Here is a 20460-nt window from a genome sequence, read left to right as displayed (position 1 = left end):
TCTACAGATTTATAACACTAAAATCAGGAATTCGATTCCCCTCAGTGGGCTCAGCAGATAGCCTGATGTGGCTTTGCTATAAAAAAACACACACACACATTTAGAAATGAGTTAATGTTTTGTAATACTCTTTATTACAGCATATAAGCTAGATAAAGTAAGTGAAAATTTCAATGTTTAAAACAAATCAGTTGAAGTTCTTTAAAACAATTTTGATTTTCTCAATTTTGGTTCAAAGACTCTCTGCACTGAAAACATAAGTATTTTATTTAAACTGAAAAGTAGGCATTTTACTTCAACCTATGAAATTTAATATATGCAACTTTAAAAACATCAACAACACAAATAAAATACCTTGAAAGTAAATGTCTCAGTATTGTAAACTAGTATCAATACAGCCTGCTAGATTATTTTAGGTTTTAAAAAAAGGTTCCCTAACTGGCAGTTTTATTATACATTTGGTAAAGGGAAGTGAATGACTTGATACTGAAGAAAACAACAATATGAATATGGAAATGTTTGAAGGTACAATATTTAATTTGTGACACACACCATACATCAAATCTGAAAAATTAATATGTATTCTGATGACTAAGAAAAAATGTTTTCCCTCATAATTAAACACAATTTGAATCTCAAACGAAATAAAGATGCAAGTTAACTTACACATTTATATGCACATGTTAATTAGAACATATTTCAAATAAGAAATCATAAATCTTATCACAATGAGAAAATTTATAATGAATAAACACGTGTATATAGCATTTGTACATTGTTTTTTATTAGTAATTAATATTCAACATGCAATTCTGTTAACTGCTGATTTTAAATATGTTAAATTTACAAAATGTACAAATTCTTCTATCTAAAAACTTATATGCATGCTTGTTATTTGAGTGGTAGAGATGTAATTCTTTATCCTGGATTGCTGCATTGTTTATCAATAATAAAAAAAACAAAAGAACATTGTAAAATATTTTAACTAAAAATGTATACAAAACAAGTGTTCATTATCAGATAGGTAGTATTTTAAATGTCTCCTCAACAGATCTTCAAAACTTTACAATCTATACAGTTTCCTTTTATAATGATATCTGTATAATGACTGAGTCACAAGTTCAGTGAATGTCTGCAAGTATCATAGCGACAAGTTTGAATTTCCTGTCCTTCTTTCTTCTGTTTCTTTTTTTATTACATGATAACTCAAAATCAGAACAATGGTATCAATCTCCTTTTCTGTGATGACAGTTTTAAACAGAGTATCAGCTTTTATAAGTAGTATAAATAACTAGTATTAATTAAAAACTATCATAATTCTAGTTTAAGCAATGATAATTTCTTATATATATTTGGTGCTCATTTAAATAGCTTAAGTACAGGTGAAACAGAAGTTACCAGTTGATAATAGATATACAATAAATATTACAGTTGAAACTTCATTCAATTTATAACCAGACTTCTTACATCTACTGAAACAATGCATTAAAAAAAGAAATAACTTGTCAAAAAGAAAATAATTTTTTCTTTACTTGTTTAATATTTTATTAAATAATTCTTGCTGTGTTTAAATAACTGGATTAATCAGCTTTACTAAAAATACACATTAAAAAATCAACAATGTCTAGATAAATATCCCTAAGAAAATAAGATTGAATACTGTAACCATCATTGTAAGAGATAATAGTTGGGTAATCATATATTTCTTTAAAATATAACAAGTAATAGAAATTCAACATTTACCTACATGGGCAAACTTAATAGTGAGAAATATTATATAACATATTCACCTAGAATGATGACTTATCTCTAACAAAAATAGTCAAAACACTACTTATGCTGTAAACCCTAACTACCCTGACATACACATATAACACATAATTTACACATGTAACACAAATGTTACAGAAGTGTCTTTTCAAAGTTCCCTCCATCAATACATGAGTGGGACCAATATAATAGACACAAGTGAAACAAAGATGCCACACAGCTTATGCCACTTTACTATGTTTCCTAGAACAAATAAATACTTGTATGGATATCAATAATATAATACACATAGTTGCAGGTATTATATAATATATCTTTCATTGTTACATACATGTATGGTAATATAGCTATCAATAATATTTGTGACTAAAATTTTAATCTAATTGTTATTTGACTCAATTGTACCCATTGGTAACAAATGACAAATGATAATTTACTTACATTTCTTAGGTCAGCCATTGCCAAAATATCTTTGTTTAGGTATATTATAGTAGAAAATGGCATCAGCCAACAGAATAGCTTAGAGAAGTGTCCAACAATTATTTCAGTAGTAACACCTACAGTTTGATAATTCAGTTCAGTTCTGGAAAAGTTGTGTTGTAGTGCTTTTAATTTCAACACTATATATATGTGTCTCATGTCACTCCATCACGAAATCCTTCTGAAATCGTTAGTTGAAAAAAAAAAAGGTTATTTTACCTAATTAAACTCCTAAACTAGTAAAAATATGTTATTGTAAACTGGTCATGTTTTGTTTTACTCCTCAACTGAAAATTATTATGAACTCATCCAACACGTGGATTCCTAAAATGAATGCAAGTTATAGCGTTACGTTGCATATAAATTATACTCTACAAAGATAACTATTCAGCCTCATCACATATATTGCTTTTGACAACATACTTCATAACATGGTTCTGGGAATATCTTAATTTTCATTATTTAAAATGTGTAATTACAAAAACTAGCCCTAGGTTACATTACTTGTTACTATAAGACTTGATTGTTCATTTAAAATATATCTAAAACTGTATTCCCCTAAGATAAAGCCTTGTGATAAAGCTTTGCAACAATTGTTTATATATATATATATGTATACACTATCCAACAAAATCTAAAATAATGAAATACTAGTGCTTACCTTTCTTTTTATTATTATTTATTTATTATGGTTATTACAGTACTTACACGAGGCCTCAGATCAAAATTTATGTATATTTAAGGGAATAAATATAACTATTCTGGAGATATTAGAATTTATGATGAAAACTTAATTTTTGATTTTGGCATCTTTAACGCACTTTTGAACACATGCCAGATATATAGTTTTACTTAATATTACTTTGTGACTGAAAAATTGATTTACCTTCATTTTAATTAACTTAATAATGAACATCAAATGATCCACTTATGTTTTACAGTGTGCTCACGTTATGGTAAATTTTCCTTCAAATAATAAAAAGTAATAAAAATTAAAGTAATTGCTTTCTCATTGCTGTATTTCCTGCAATATGAAGTTTATAAAACTATAGTTTGTTTGTTTTTCAAATTACACAATTATATCATGTACAAAAACAAATTATAAATGGTGCACATAGAAAGTGCAACGAACACAAGTTAGCGAGTTAAATTTACGGGTTATTCTCACAATGTTTATACTAAGAAAACAGAAAAGTGTTTGCAGTGAAATATTTATCAAAATTACTACTGCTAGATGCTTACACAAAGATAAGGCGTCAGAGTCAAGTTCAACACCAGGAGACCGCTTTACCCAACTCAAAGGTACAATTTTGATGTTTATAAGATACTAGTTTTATTTATGCTTAAGGGCGACCATCTGACGATACTCAGTTCTCATTCATATAGTTTGTTTGTTTTTTTAATTTCGCGCAAAGCTACACAAGAGCTATCTGCGCTAGCCGTCCCTAATTTGGCAGTGTAAAACTAGAGGGAAGGCAGTTATCACCACCCACCACCAACTCTTGGACTACTCTTTTACTAACGAATAGTGGGATTGACTGTTACATTATAACGCCCCCATGGCTGAAAGAGCGAGTATGTTTTATGCGACGGGGATTCTAACCCGCGACCCTCAGAGTACGAATCGAACGCCTTAACCCACCTGGCCATGCCGGGCCCCCATTCTTATAGGCTCACAAGTACGATACAGATAATTTAATTTCGTTACCCAGGGACCTTTCCGATACACAATTGCACAATCGCTCATTGCAACTTCAAGTCAACACCTTGAGGTTCATAATGATCAACCCACCCACACAATTTAATAAAATATAATTTATCAATGCTCTTTAATTATATAACAATTTCAGTCATTTATTATTCAAACAGACGTAATCATTGATACCGCCAAATATGCAGAAAACAAACGCACTTCGGTAAACAATATATTCTTATCTTATTTTAACTACAGCCCGATATTCTGAAGGGTTATTGTTCTAAAGGAACAATTTTTCGAAAATTGAATATAAAAGTAATTACATATATAGGCTTAATGTTCATTCAGGTTGCTATATTTAACACATAAACAGTATTATGTGTATATTATATTATCTAGTACAGTGGTTCTTAATCTTGTTGGAGGTACTGAACCCTGGAAGTTTCGTACTTGCATTCACTGAACCCTTCGTAATTGAAAATATAAAATATGATTTTTTCAAATTCAAAACATAAGGTAGATATTTTATTCGTGCACAAAATGAACCATGCATCAGTTGCACACAATATCACTGTGTTCAAAGAACAAAACCAACAAAACATGAATTTCACACAAAAACAAAACTCAATGAATATTTACTGCAAATCAATGTGACTTTTGCTGTTGCCTTTCAGAGACAAGTTCAGAAATGCGTGGCTTCACCTTGGCAAGTGCCACTCTCATATCATTTTCGCAACAAAGTCTGTCCCTTTTCTTCGTTTTTATATCTACCATCCTCGAAAAGGATTGCTCGCAAAGATACGTTGTAACAAACAGCATGAATATCTCAAGGGCTTTCTTAGCAACAAGAGGGTACGCTACGATTTGGTGACACCAAAACGTTGAGAGCGTTGTTGTTCTGAAAAGTTGCTGTTGAACCTGGCTTTGCTGAAGTTCAATAATTTCGTCGAGATATTCATCATTGACATCTGCTGTTGCAACACTAAACGTGAACGGCTGTCTCACCCATGCTGGATATGACTCTCTGGTGGGGAAGTATCCGTCAAGAGACTTTGCGAGCTTATCTAAGTGCATGGCAATTGCTTGCTTCAGTTTCCCAGGTACAAAAATGTCTCCGATTTCAGACACATCTTCGATCTTACTTACACAGTCGTCCAGCAGGGAAAAGTTTGTGAAGTTATCATTCTCAGTTCGTCGTTTCCATAACGGCAGCTTTTCTTGAAAAGCCTTCAGGTTTTCTTCCGCTTCGATGATGTTGACTCCACCGCCCTGCATCTGTTGATTGAGATGATTGAGAGCATTGAAGATATCGGCCATGTACGCCAAAATGAGAATGAACTCAGATTTTTCAAAGCAATCTACATGACAATGTTGGTGTTCTCGCAAAAACAGGGCTAATTCCACACGCATGGGAAAAACACGATTCAGCACATTTCCCCGGGATAACCACCGAACGTTAGAATGGTACAGAAGTACCTCGAATTCAGAGCCCATTTCATTGCACAGCTCTTTGAAGATGAGGTGCTTCAGGACATCATTTCGCACGAAGTTCACACATTCCACTACAATTTTTAATATTTCTGCCAGCTTTGAAGGCAAGGGTTTTGTTGCCAACGCACGCCTGTGCAGAACACAGTGCATTACAATGATGTGTGGTGCATCGGTTTTCACCAGCGCACCAAAACAAGAGTTTCGTCCCAGCATGACTGGAGGTCCGTCCAAACAAACTGCAGAAACCATATCCCACAAAAGATTGTTGTCTCTGAAGAAGTCATCCACAAATTTCTTCACGTCGGCTGCTTTAGTTGTTGTTGTAAGAGGCTTACAAAATAAAAAATCTTTTATCTCGTCGTTCTTCACATGGCGCACGAATACAACAAGCTGGCTTAGATTGGAAACGTCGGTGATCTCGTCGAGTTGAAGGCTGAATTTTGCTTGGCTTGCAACTACTTGAGCCAAGATGTCATTGCTCATGTCATCTATTCTGCTGCTGATGGTGTCATTTGAAAGAGGAATTTGGGATAACGTATTTTCAGCAGCTTTTCCCAGCATGATATTCGCCATATTCAACGCAGCTAGTTTTACGCTTGCTTCACCAATGGTGTGTGGTTTGCCCTGCTTTGCGATCAAATACGCAACTTCGTACGATGCTGTGAGAATCGGTTTGTCGATGGGTGCAAAGCCGAGAACAGGCAAAGTTGCCTTTTCATCGAACCTGGATCTCTTTATCTTGAATTCAGCAAGCGTTGTGTTCTTGTATTTCCCATCTCCATGCAGCTTTATAGAGTGTTCTCTTAGTTTTGCCGGTGCTAGACTAGAATTGCTCAACTTGGCATTGCAAATTATGCATTGAGAACGCTGACTCCCATCATGTTCCATTTTACACGTTAATCCATATTGTATGCATCTGCAGCACGAGTGACGTGACGTGATCAGCCGCAGCCAATGATGGCCAAGTGGAGTATGACGTCACCAATCACACGAATGGGGTGAACAGAACGGACACACACACAATGTGTGTGTTTTGAACTCCGCCGAACCCCTGAGACTGACTCACAGAACCCCTGGAGTTCGACTGAAACCAGGTTAAGAACCATTGATCTTGTATGTGTATATAATATAAGTTATTATTAGAGAGTCCTCCGCTGATAAAGAGGTAAGTTTACAGATTTACAACGCTAAAATCAGGGGTTCCATTCCCCACGGTGGTCTCACCAGATAGCCTGCTGTGGCTTTAGTGTATGAAAACACACACACTTTATTATCAGAGACATATACTAATAATATTTTGATGTATAATTATAATCTTTCCACAGACCTAATTTTCATTACATGTAATGACTTTGAAAGCTTTCTAATCTTTTGAAAAATTATGTCAGTGTTCCATAAACATTGTTATTATATAAACAGGATGAAAAAGTTGAATAACAATGCGAACAATATATTATAAAGCAAACTCCAGTACTAGTGGCGGAAAGGTTTTGGAATATTTGGTCCTTCAGAATAGTCTATCCCATTTATGTTTTAACGTACAAACGTATATCATTATCTTCATTATCTACTGTACTTCTCGTATTTCTGAATGTTCTGGCCCGGCATGGCCAGATGGATAGGGACGTTCAACTCGCACTCTGAAGGTCGCGGATTCGAATCCTCATCACATTAAACATGTTTGCCCATTCATCCGTGGTAGTGTTATAATGTAACCATCAATTCCACTATTCATTGGCAAAAGAGTTGCCCAAAAGTTGGCGGTGGGTGGTGACGACTTGTTGCCTTCCCTCTAGTTCTTACAATATTAAAGTAGGGACGGCTAGCGCAGACAGTCGTCGTGTAGCTTTGTGCGAAATTAAAAACAAACAAACAAAAAACAAAGAATTTGAATGTTCTTGAGATTAGGTCGTAATCTGAGGGTCGCGGGTTTGCATCCGCGTCGCGCCAAACATGCTCGCCCTCCCAGCCATGGGGGCGTTATAATGTGACGGTCAATCCCACTATTCGTTGGTAAAAGAGTAGCTCAAGAGTTGGCGGTGGGTGGTGATGACTAGTTGCCTTCCCTCTAGTCTTACACTGCTAAATTAGAACGGCTAGCACAGATAGCCCTCGAGTAGCTTTGTGCGAAATTCAAAAACAAAACTTGAGATTAGGTACTTCTTAACAAAATCCGATACCAAATTTCATTTAGTTCACTTCTAATTTATATTATTTTAATGTTTGTGTCTTTAGAATTAAACACAAAGCTACATCATGGGTTATCTGTGCTCTGCTTACCATGGGTATCGGAACCCGGTTTCTAGCGGTGTGAGTCCGCAACATGCCTCTGTGTCACTAGCGAGCATAATGTTTTAGCGTTCCATGTACCGGAGTTTTATTTTGAAAATAGGAAGTTTAATTACATTAAATTACAAAATATAAATATTATATTAAAACACTCTTGGTGTTTAAACCCATAAATTATACACACCATATGATTTTGGAAGTGAAATTCAAAAATACTTGTAAATAACCATTTTTAATGTATTAAACGGATGGTATTGGTAACATCAAATCAATAATATATATAGACGACCATCACTAGTGGCTATACATCTAATTAACACATATATTTAAAACATACAAAGGTAATATTTTCTTACCCATTTTTATTCTAACTTAAATACCAGTAAATCATACAAGTTTGAGAAAGTGGTTGCTATTAGTTCACTGCATGAAGTCAGGAGTGCAAATGAGACCGAAACACTGTATAAGTGTACCCATCACGCCACCACTATCAAGCTAATAAGCACGTGACAAGTGTCGAAATTCAAGGTTAAAGAAACTATCATGTTGACCCTCAATTCACATTTTGATAAGAACGAGCGTCAGTAAATACTAGTGCAAACTGAATCATGGAGTAGTGTAATGTTTCTACTTAATACTTAAATTAAAATTTCAAGATACTGTTAGATACAATATTTTTATTTTATTCTATAGATAGTAATGATTGAAACGTATAGACCAGGAGAACGCATAAAACACGCATGTGTTAGAGAAATGGGCTACAACGTTTTAGTTGTCCGTTTATTGCGACGCAACTTTTAACCGTAGAAAACGTATTAGCGTAAATCGAGTATCATGTGAAGAGAAACAAATGAATGACTTGTTTGGCTAAATATCGTATTTACTAAGATATGTGTTGGTAGTTTTGAGGATTTATTTTATTCCTCTTAACTGCGTTATAAATCATCTTTTCAAAATGTATTTCTCTTTTAAATTGTAAGTACTGGACTCGCCAATATGAATAACCCACAGTTGTAAGAGTTCATGGCGGTAAAAATATTCAGTATGACTATGCATGCTATTGAAACTTATCTGCTATAGAAGACAGTAAAAATAATTCACATTTGTATAGTATTTTGCATCAAAAATGTATATTCATAATGTACTCTGCTTAAAATTAAACAAGTAGATATTTTTAAACTCCTTTAAGAATAAGGCCTGAAAGATTTAGATATATTTACATATAACGTTATTATTGTCTTGACAGCCAATCCCACTCTTAGGTCAGAACTAGTTGTGTAGGTGGCGGATGTTCGTTAACTGATTAGCAGCTTCAAATTTTAGATAGCTATATCTAAGCATCTATCGCTAAGTTTATAAAAGTTTACAGTCCGGAACCATTGTTCCGAAGGATCATAAGTCCGAAGAGTTATTGTTTCGAAGGGCCAATGTTTTAGGGATTTGAGCTTTTTAACATGTTGAGGTATATTTGTAATCATTCCAAAGTCTTATATTATTATTATTACCTGTAATTTAAGTTCCCTAATATTTTGAAAAATGACATCAAACTTTTCATAATGATAATATCTGGCAGTAATTTGTCATAATATCGGTTTGTACCTGCATAAAATGACTTACGGCTTAAGCACACAGTGTTAAACATTAACTACTTTGTCAAATTACGGTTTTCGATAAAATATGCGCAGTATTTGTTGTTTTTGTTGAAGCTTCTCACGCACGAACGAATGGAAGGTTTTGAGGGGTTTTGCCTGAATCCACTATATTTTTCTTTTTGTTGTTGTGTCCCCAATAGAACAATGCTGTAAAGAACTGTTTTCACTGAAGCTGAACTTAGATGATTATCCACATCATATCTTCAAGTACATCAGTAGTATTATCGAACCGGTAAACGACAAACCTGACGTGAAAATGCAGTATATAACTCCCTGGAGAATTACTTTTAAAAAGACAGTACTCGTTTCTTTTCTTGACCACATTATAAGTAATCATTCCTCTATATTTGACGCACGTAGAGGAAGGAGCATCAATATAGAAACTAATGTTATCAAAATTCACACAAGAGTTTTCTGTCTCTTATATCAAAGAAGTTATAGATTTTCACAGAGAAGATTTGCCAGATCTTGTAACTTTTATGAAGAAATTCATCGATAGAAGACACTATAGCTTTCTATACCTTCCTAGGCCAGCCCACAGATAATGGTTGGCTGCTTGAAAGCGTGTTTCAGTTCACCAGATATCTTGATGTTATTGAAACTGCCATACGGCCACTAAGTGCACGTTTACGTGAACTTTTAGAATCTGCTCTCTGATGGTTGAATAATTACCTGAGTTGTACAAACCGAAGAATGACTGAGTGTTCTACTTTTAATACATAATAATTATATCAGTGCTATCAACATTAAAACAAAATGTAAGTTATTTATGGTAAATTACGTGGAAGAATGGAGCATATTAACATGTTATTTTAGTAATACATACACATACGTATATGATAGCCAGTGAATGAAATATCAAACATGCTACTGTTGTACAGAGTTATTTTAGTTACTAATATAATTAAACAACTGCCCTGCATGTAGACAGTACAGTCCTTCAATATAATAAAACATACGTATTTATGTTAATTTAGCAGTGTAGCTTCACCACCCAAGAATAGTGGGATTGACCGTCAGTTTAGCGCGATGTCGGATTACGAGTCGCACGCCTTACGCGCTAGGCCATGCCGGGCCGCGCCTTCAATATAATAATAAAACATACGTATTTATGTTAATTTAAGCAGTGTTGCAACAGAATGATGATTTGTTGATTTCTGATTGATGTTTGTGGATTCTATATGAACAGCCATGCAACTGTGTAAGAAATACTCTATGCAAAATTGCTCCCGGATTTAAGTAATGGCATTTTTTTTTAAACAGAATTTCTGGGTGGGTGGTGGGAGAATGCCTCGAACCTCTGTAACACCAGCACATTGCATGCTGATCGTGCTTTTGATCTCACAAATTATAATTCTCTCCTTCAAACATTCTTCGTATGGGCCTGCTTCTGTCACGCATCACTTTTCTTTCTTTGCATAAATCGCAGTTTATAGAGCACGTCAATAATATGAATGAATTTTAAAATATTAAATGGTTTTGAAGAACGTATAGAGAATGCCTAAAGTAATAACTAGTAGTTCGTAGCCCTTATCCATTACAAACAAAACGAACAAAAACTTTCACACTCACATAACAAAGAACATAGTTTTAGAGTGTTTTAGTACGCACGTAATAATGAGATAAGCATACTAGATGAGCTATACAGTGTAGCGTTCTTATGTAGAAGTGAGGCAGAATAACAACCATGCACGAAATACTGAATACATTGGTCACACTACTGCATTAATAATAAACTTTATTGATACAAAAACGGATCAAAGAAAATGTTTCGCACATTCTAGGTTTGGGAGTGATAGATGGTTGAGTACTTAGAATGTAAATCCAAGAATTTATTTTTGCCAACAAATTTGGGGCCACAATGCATTTCAACAGTAATGGTCGTATTCCATTATTCAGCCAGATAAGAGTAGCCTCAGAGTTAACGGTGTATACTGTTGTCTATCTGCCTCTTCTAGACAAAAAGTTCAAAATTAGGCATAGGTGTGAGAAGATAGTCTCTTATGTAGCTTTGCGCGAAAAATGTTAAACAACATTTAAGTACTCGTTACAAATATCAAGCAACTCACTAGAAGTGTAAGGTGAGTCAAGTGTAATGAACTGTTGTGAAACTAAAACAAACAAGATGACACAAAGTCCGCAGAACAAAACAGAAACGGAGGTTGGACACTTTTAATTCACTCTTAAAACAAATAATACATTTTCTTAACAAAATGTCAGTATTGGGCAACGTTTCAAATATCTGTTGCATTTGTAACTTTTCCATTTTACTAGAACTAGGAAAGAATTAGCTTTATTTAAATCTACATTCAAATTCAAACTTTGCTAGTGCTCTGGTTAATGAGTGTGAATCCTCGTCACCCTTTCAGCAGTGGAGGTGTGATAATGCAATGGTTAATCCTACAATTAGTTAGTAAAAGAGTAGCCCAAAAGTTGACCAGTGGTGTTGACCAGCTTTCTTACCTCTAGCCTATCACTATTAAATTAGGGACGGCTAGAGCATATAGCCATCGAGTAGATTTGTGTGAAATTCACAACAAAACAATCATACTTTCCTGTTGGCCCATTTCTGAATGTGCCTATCACGCCAGATGTCGTGCTAAAGTAAGTAACGATTTAATAAAGGAAAGATATACACACAGAAGAAGATACAGCTTAGTGCATTAGCTTTGTTTATGTGTGATTGCCCAAGCGTAGAGTTACATCAGGATGAAGGTCTCCAGTGAGTGTCGCTGTTTTGGATGAACAACTTGTTGGTTGAAACATGCTCAGATATGTTGGTCCTAACCTGTGATAGTGGTAGTCATATTAGATATTCTTATTTATAACTATTTCTTAATAAAAAATAAATAACCATTTAAAAATTAATAACACTAAATGTATTTTTTCAGTTAAATTGATTAAAATATTGTAATTTACTGCTTCACTATGGTGCTAGAGCAAATCTTGACATGAACCACCACTAATAGTAAAGGCCAAAATCACATTAGTGGCAAAATGATGTTTTAAAATGATTTTACACAGATATGCATATAATAATCTCACAATGTAACAAGTCTTTACCTGCTTCATAATTATTAATAAGCATCATGAGTAAAGTGACTGCCAGCTGGTCAGAGGTAAATTCAAGATGTAAAGCGCTACATAATCATGCTCGATTACCCGTGGTGGACAGAGTCCACATAATCCATTGTATAGCTTTGCACTAAAACAACAAACATCGAAAATTTCCAAACGGGTGAATTACTTACCTTACATAATTTATAGTTGAAAGAAATGTCCAACCTGAATTACTGAATTTGTGTATATGACTCAAGAAAGATGCATCCATGATTGTCAGACGATTTTAGTTTAAACGTTAAGACATCTTCCTTTGGTATAATTATCCAACTTTTGTTTAGCATCACTTCAAAAGTAGTAGTTATTGACGGGCTTTCATCGACTATTATTTTATTCATATAATTGTTTACCTAAGAGCAATCTATAAGTAGTGTGAGGTATATTTACCACTACTAAAAACGTAGATATGAGATTCACTCTACAAGTATTACTAAATAATTTAACTGAGGTTAGAAGTTATATTGGTTTCTTACTAATTTTAAATATATAGGTGTTACATTGTGATTAATGAATAGGCAATAAGGCTCTTAACTCTTGATTTCCTATTCACTAACATAATTAAGTAACATGGCTGTCCACTTATATTTAATATAAAATATCAGGTGTCACTTCGTTGAAGTCAAAAGTTGAAACAGTTATTACGTTGGATGATAACAAGCTGTTCGAGACCCTAGCCGGTAAATAATACTGAAATAAAATAATTGATAAAGCTGACGTGAAACTTAATCACAATCGATATTGTCTATTAGAATAACGTTTGAACTAATATCAACCAATTGGCAAATTATACCGAGTCACTAAACGTTGATGATGCGACGAGCCTAAATGCTGCAAACCTGTCATTTAGTGACAGACTGAGGCGAGAGTATAGCATCGTAATCTTTTCAGGATTGAAACTTTCTGTCTTTGACTACAATATAACAGTGAAACAACGCTTATAAATAAACATACACTTTCCTGGTATCATTTTCAAGTCTATCTTCTTCATCCACAGAAATACCACTTCAGATTCTTAACAGCTGCCAAACATCAAAATGTCATTTGTAGATTTCATCAGTCTCTTAACAATAGCGGGTATAATGATAACTATATTAAGTCTTGCGCTATTTTTACTGGTCAATAGACGAATGCAAAAACAGTACACAGCATGTTATAAAACATTTCAAATGGCTTCCATAATCGCCACCGAATTATGCACCAGAAGCAAGTAAGGGATCAGGAGAATGGATACAAAAGTCGAGGTGAACTCTGCTCCTATTAAACCAATTTTCTAGACCTTTAGTACCGCAAAGAATTACCAGATTTGAAGGAAAACGAGGCCAACAGGGTATAGGTTCACCATGATAAGGTTCCCACTTATACCTCTTATTCAACTTTTGCATACCTCAAATGGCTGAGAAATAAAATGCATATTCGTGCTATTCCATATGAACACATACCAATCAAGTCATCGGTTACAGTACATATGGATTGCTCTTGAAGCAGACTGTTGAAATATGTCCTGGAACACCATATATGAGTTATTAATAGCTTGTAAGGAGAATGGTATGCTTCAAACATAGTGGTCTTTCAATGATGAAACCAAAAAATTACACTGTATAGCTATTTTCAATATGCATTGCCGTCAGATATGTTATGATTAACACAGACCGTAATGACGTGATGAGATTTTAAAATCTTTTAACATAATGTTCAACCTCTGTGGATTTGGAAATAATTATGTCTGAACGGATAATTGATTAGAATGACAAAAACAACAACAAATAAACAAACAAGAAACAACACAGAAAAGTAGTTTTATATTTAATAATAGTTGGTTGTTCAAATAAATTCTATGATATCCTTTGATGCGAGCTGACTTTCTTTTTACCAGGATTATTCCATGTTAATGTTACGTGCAATATACCATGTAGAAGTGGACAATACAATTTTTACAAATAGCAAAAAAAGGTGATATCTAGAAGGATTTATTTGTATAATCTCTCTTAGTTATTTGATAATGGAATAGTCAATAGTGATATAAATTTCACATACTCTCGGGATGAATATGTTGTTCTCCCATTCTTATCAGTTTTAGGGTTAATGAGTATTATTTAATTTCGAGCAACAGTATTGACTATTATATTTATTATAAGTAATTTTAATTGTTATTCTTATAAAGACTATTTCGAAAACGTTGTTAGCTTTGCATATGGATTTAGGAATAACGTAAATATACTAAAGTGGCCCTTTCAAGTATGGCGTTTACTATATTGTGGATATATACTGTCGGTTAGAATTGTCAGTATATATATTTTATTATTTAATAGTTCTAACTTAATTTTATGTTTATTATTTTCCTATAGTGATTCTTATGCATAGTTAATTTAATATATGCATTTAGAATAACCAAAATCAATACTTCTCATAAAACGATGTATGCACAGGATAATAGTCTCATTAAAGAAAGGAAAGCTGAATTTTCTTCAAGAATCATTTTATATGCACCACATGTCAAATGTCGTAGAAAAGTAAACTTATCTAGCGTAATGGCCACATACACAAACATTTAAAGTTTTTGCCATTCACGACTGGAAGAAAATCTCGAAAATTGCCCCGATAATGATATTACTTTTTTCTTTAATGAAAGGTATTAAAATAAAGCATGTTTATACAGAAGCAAACAAAATGTAAATGATAGAAATTTTAATAACACATATGGAATCTATTGAACAGGTGAATGAGGTTAACAATTATTTTTGAAACATTATTTTAAAATTAAAAACTTACATTCTGATTGTAATTATCCTAGAGTTGTCAAACTAATTTCAATTCTTAATTTTTCTCAGTATATTAATATTATTCATTAAATATTTAATTCCGATTTTGTGTATAAATATATTTTCTAGAGTTAATGCCATTTCAATGTTTTGGTTTTGTATTCTAATGTTTTATTACACTTATAATTGACTCCACATTTCTTCATTTTTTTTCTGAACTGACTAAAACACAGTTTTGAATATTTTATTTATTTTAAAATATATCTATACTTCTTCTTTGAAAATCTTGTTGATGAGGTTATAGATGTATTTCAAAAGTCAAAAAACAAAGAGAAATGCATGTTTTTCGTTCCAAATACTGTTCTTTCATTAACAAATAACAAAGAGAAATGGGTAAGTTTTATATTTAAAACCTTGAAGAATGAAGTATTATTGCATTTTTTTATTGATTTTCCACACTTTTAAATCGATAATACCATCTTAAAATATACAGGATACACCAGAAGTTTGTACCCATTAGAATAATACACATTTTATTCATTATTCAAACTGCATGCCAATAACAGTAATACATATATCGATTCTTCGTATACTTTGCCATCAGGGTATGATATGCCCTGAAATACGTACAATTGACATTAGAAACGTGTTTGTTTAACTTTAAGAATACAATGTCTATCTCCTCTATGTCAGTTAATTTGTTGATTTAAAAACTGTTCACGACATGGCATTGACGGAATATGGTTAGTCCAAAGTTACGTATATAGTACAATTAATTAAGTGGAAATTTACATATTCACTACTTAATACTTGTGATGCATTTTGTAATTCAAATAGCGGCTGGATATTTGTTACAACGCCATTGTGATTGTGTTATGAAATTTAGACTAACCCAACAGTAAAATAACCTTTAACCTTAAAGTCGTAGTTACTTATTACTTACATAAAATACAGCTATGTTACTATATAGTTATATCCTCATATACAGAGTGTTCGGAAAGTCACTGTGCACTTATATATTTATTAACAGACATGTTTCAATATAGAATACAGGAGGTAAATATGAATGACAATTATAAACAATGTTGAAAGTGACCTCCGTTGGCATCAATACAGGCCTGGATCCTTCTTATTTTGTTTCTAAACACCGCTATCAGTTGCTGGCTTGAAATAGACATGAATAAAATATGATTACAAAACTGCACAGTGACTTTCCGAACACCCTGTATAATATAAGTCAGTGTATGTTCATGTATTTTCTTTTTTCATAAGGCCCGACTCTCTGTTGGTAACATTGAGATCGGTTCAGTGGTGTGTCTCAAGCAAAAGTCTTGAGTTCAAATTTAAGTCAATATTTTTTTCTATAATTTTTTAAATTATTAACTCATTATGCTCAGAGGAAAATATTTCAATACTTGGAAAAACGTGAATAACCTGATAGCTTACATTAGGAATTTCAAATACTGGTTAGCGTTCGATTAAAAGACTGGGTGTCACAGTGTTATAGTATTTGACTATCATCTGGAAATCTTGAGTAAAATTTGATTTTACGTTAGTTTTCATCATGTTTATTTTTTATATATTGTTACCGTATTTACAAGACGATCTTTCAATATTCGTGGGAAAATAGGAAAGAAATTATAGATTAAATCAGGGATAATGTCATATTACATGATAAATACTGGTGAGTGTACGTGTAAAAAGTAATTTAAATACGTCTTCAGCCCGATAGATGGCAATATACTACATTATTATTGTTTGTTTGTTTTGAATTTCGACCAAATCTTCTTGAGGGGTATCTGCGCTAGCCGTCCCTATATTAGCTGTGTAAGACCAGAGGGAAGACAACTAGTCACCACTACCCACCGCCAACTCTTGGATTAGTCTTTTACCAACGAATAGTGGAATTGACCATAATTTAACGCCCCACGACTGAAAGGATGAGCATGTTTGTTGCGCCGGGGAATCAACCCCGCGATCCTCGGATTACAAGTCGAGCGCCTTAACCACCTGGCCATGCCGGGCCCATTGTTATTGAAAAATTGAGTCAAAATTTTCTAAGCATTTTTTTTAAATTTAAATTTTAGTGCAGTTTCCCTTATCATCGCAACTAATAATGTGCAGGTTCAGATATTAGGTTAAGTAGAGTAGTTCTTCGAGAATCAATTTTTTTTCAATGGTTCAATTTTTAAAGATTTTTTTAAAGATCTGAACATAAAGTACACAAAAGATAAAAACTTAATCAAGGACCACCATCTACAGGATATGACGAAATATACACAAAAATGTTTTGGCGAAATACGAGTATCCCGCTAGTACAGCGGTAAGACTACAGATGTATAACGCTAAAATCAGCGGTAAGACTACAGATTTACAACTCAACACATAACCCGATGGGACTTTGCTATAAGGAAAGACTCACACAGTGAAACATTAGAAAAAGTATAAATATTGTATATACATATATTATTATTATAATACAATTGCACTGTACCGCCCAATTATTTTCGTACTTTTATGGTTCTTTTAATTTTATTTTAGAAGATTGTGAACTGTGAAAATGTTTAAACTAGTTAAAAGCCATGGACATTGTGTGCTGATTCATCCTCAATCGTTTAAACACATATATACGATTTTTATTAACAAACCAACTATGACAAAACTATTACAGCAGACGACCAACGAATGCTTGGTAAATACGAAAATGATTTCCAAATGATTGATCATTTGGAATTAAGCACAAAGCTACGCAAAGGGCTATCTGTGCTCTGCCCATCACTTGTATGGAAACCCAGTGTTTAGTGGTGTGAGTTCGCAAACACGCGGTTGTGCCACTGTAAAGGGTCTCCGAATGAGAAAATTTAATTGATAAAATGTAATCACAGAGTCTGTTTCTTATTTTAACATTTAACTGCTCCCTCTCTGACAGAAGTCACAAAAGACTGAATGTAGACAAGGATGAGTTATTAAATTCCCACTGATGATAGAGAGCCAAGACAGACTTACATTTAAAAACTCAGTAGATAAGTAATGTATTTTGGGTGAACACACTACCAGGTTATTTGATGATTACGCAATACTTTATATGGACTTCCAAGTATCTGACATTACGAAAATATGTGGAAGTAGATCAAAATTTCGTTTAATCACTAATTTACTAGGCAGATTATTGGTAACGTTGCACTTAATGCTGCCTTCTAATGATATCTTTTTAATAAAAATAGATTCCTTTTGGGAAGAAGGATAAGGATATTCGTTGTACTAGTGAAAAAAGAATAAAAATAATTTCTAAAATAATACATCCTATAAAAACATATTTGTTTTATTGCAAATGTAAACAATTTGCTAGATGCACTCTGTCCACGGCGGGGATTTGAATGTCGGTTTTTTTTGTAAGTCTTCAAACGTACCGCTGACATACCGGAGGATAAAAAATATCTAGTTGTTCCAATTGAAGTTTTGTTAGTAAGCGGTTTAAAACTTTCAATTCTGACGAGCAAAATAATATTACATTCATCAAATATAATTTATGATCACTGGATGTCGCCACAAGAGATGAAATTATTAATACTTTCACATTTTGTTTTGTAAGGAGTCTAGTTTACGGGCTACATAAAGCAATAAAAATTGTATTCAAATATTTCTTTACTTTAATTAGTATATTTTAAAACATTCGGGTTCCGAAATAAAAATTATTATTTTCAGATTGAAAATATTGTAATTCTTTTTCTAATATGATAAAATTAAGAAGTTACACAAGATACTTAACTCACACGAATGGCTCGGCATGGCCAGGTGGGTCGCGGGTTCGAATCCCCCTCACATCAAACATGCTCACCCTTTCAGCCGTGGGGACGTTATGGACGTTATAAGGTGACGGTCAATCTCACTATTCGTTGGTAAAATAGTAGCTCAAGAGTTGGCGGTGGGTGGTGATAACTTGCTGCCTTCCCTCTAGTCTTACACTGCTAAATTAGGGACGGCTAGTGTAGATAGCCCTCGTGTAGCTTTGCGCAGAATTCAAAATAAACCAGACAAACCTAGCTTAATGAATAATACGAGGGATATTAAACTGAAAGTAACCGAGATTCCATTCCTACATTTCTTAAGTGTGCTGCTATTTGTATATTGTTCCTTTGAAAACAAATTGCTAAAGCAATTAATGTCTTCTATTAAAAGTAATTAAACGCATTCAACGACGCCACATTTCCCTTTCACGTCATTAAGCACTTCTTGTCTTGAATAATAAATAAGTAGATAATTTTATTACAATAAATATTTTATCATATATTGCCATATTGTTAATGTTTCACATAATTATAATAAAAATAAGCAGTTCTTTTATTTTTTTACTTGTTTTCTAATATCAGAAACTTAATCCTTCACAAAGAAGGCAAAGATGTGTTTTGGTTAATGTAAGATCATGCAAAACAAATTGCAAATTCTTTACTGATTTATCATCAAAATAGATATAATTATAATTAAAAAAACTGGAAACGTAACTCGTAAAACCTAAGTCACAAATAGCGTAAGAATTCCGTCGCCAAAACTAACGCATTCTCTTCAGAAACTAGTTTTCATTCGTTATAGGTGCGACTTGGTCTTTTGGTTAGGGCACTTTACTCACAATGTGAATGATTGAAACCCTACGTCGGACATGCTTATGTTTTTTATATTGGAGACACTGTTATGTGGCAATCAATCCCATCTTTCTTTGATAAAGAGTAGCCCAAGGACTAGCAAGGGGTGCTGCCTGCTGGTTGACTTCCGTTTGATCTTTTGTTCAAAATTGAGGACTGGTATATACATCTTTAGTAGCTTTGTCACAAATAAGCAAGCGTTAACTAGCTATTTGTTGTACGCTATCTAACATTAACCAAATTTGACTACGATTCATAAAACATTTTAACGACAAGCCTTCAATATATTATTCAATCTTTTACTTGCTTTGACTAATAAGTCTTAATAACTAAGCCTATTAAAAACAAAATTAGGTAAAGACAGAAGATAACTTGAAGTTAACATGTCTGATATAAATTATATTGTTTGCGCGGCATTTACCAGTTTATCCTATGAACCCATTACAATGACAAAGATATCAAAGATCACATTATGATTAGACATGTTTTAGAAACTCAATTTTCACTGTTCCACTAAAAATAATATAAATGAACATTACATGTTCATGCTTAGCTTCTTTCTA

General features: G+C 33.3%; 1 protein-coding gene across 4 annotated transcripts in view; it reads right to left on the bottom strand.

Moving 5' to 3' along the window:
* LOC143222787 (mitochondrial glycine transporter A-like) overlaps positions 1-8187 on the bottom strand; it is a 36528-nt gene extending 28341 nt beyond the window's left edge. Inside the window, exons 1-2 of one of the 4 annotated variants that reach the window (XR_013012486.1) lie at positions 4586-6395; positions 2212-2431 (exon numbers count right to left, since the gene is read on the bottom strand). Coding sequence is in view for 3 of the 4 variants with exons in the window: in XM_076449761.1 (XP_076305876.1) it covers positions 2212-2409 (198 nt within the window). In the remaining variant the exon portion in view is untranslated. Of the gene's footprint in view, positions 1-2211; positions 2432-2911; positions 2932-2958; positions 3077-4585; positions 6396-8082 lie in introns of those variants that run through there. The other 3 variants (XM_076449761.1, XM_076449763.1, XM_076449762.1) reach the window with 3 other exon arrangements.
* Positions 8188-20460: the final 12273 nt, after the last annotated feature.

Source organism: Tachypleus tridentatus, chromosome 8 (assembly GCF_004210375.1).
Source record: "Tachypleus tridentatus isolate NWPU-2018 chromosome 8, ASM421037v1, whole genome shotgun sequence".
Taxonomy (NCBI): Eukaryota; Metazoa; Arthropoda; class Merostomata; order Xiphosura; family Limulidae; genus Tachypleus; species Tachypleus tridentatus.
Note: the sequence above shows the minus strand (reverse complement) of the source record. Positions and strands in the feature narration are given on the sequence as shown.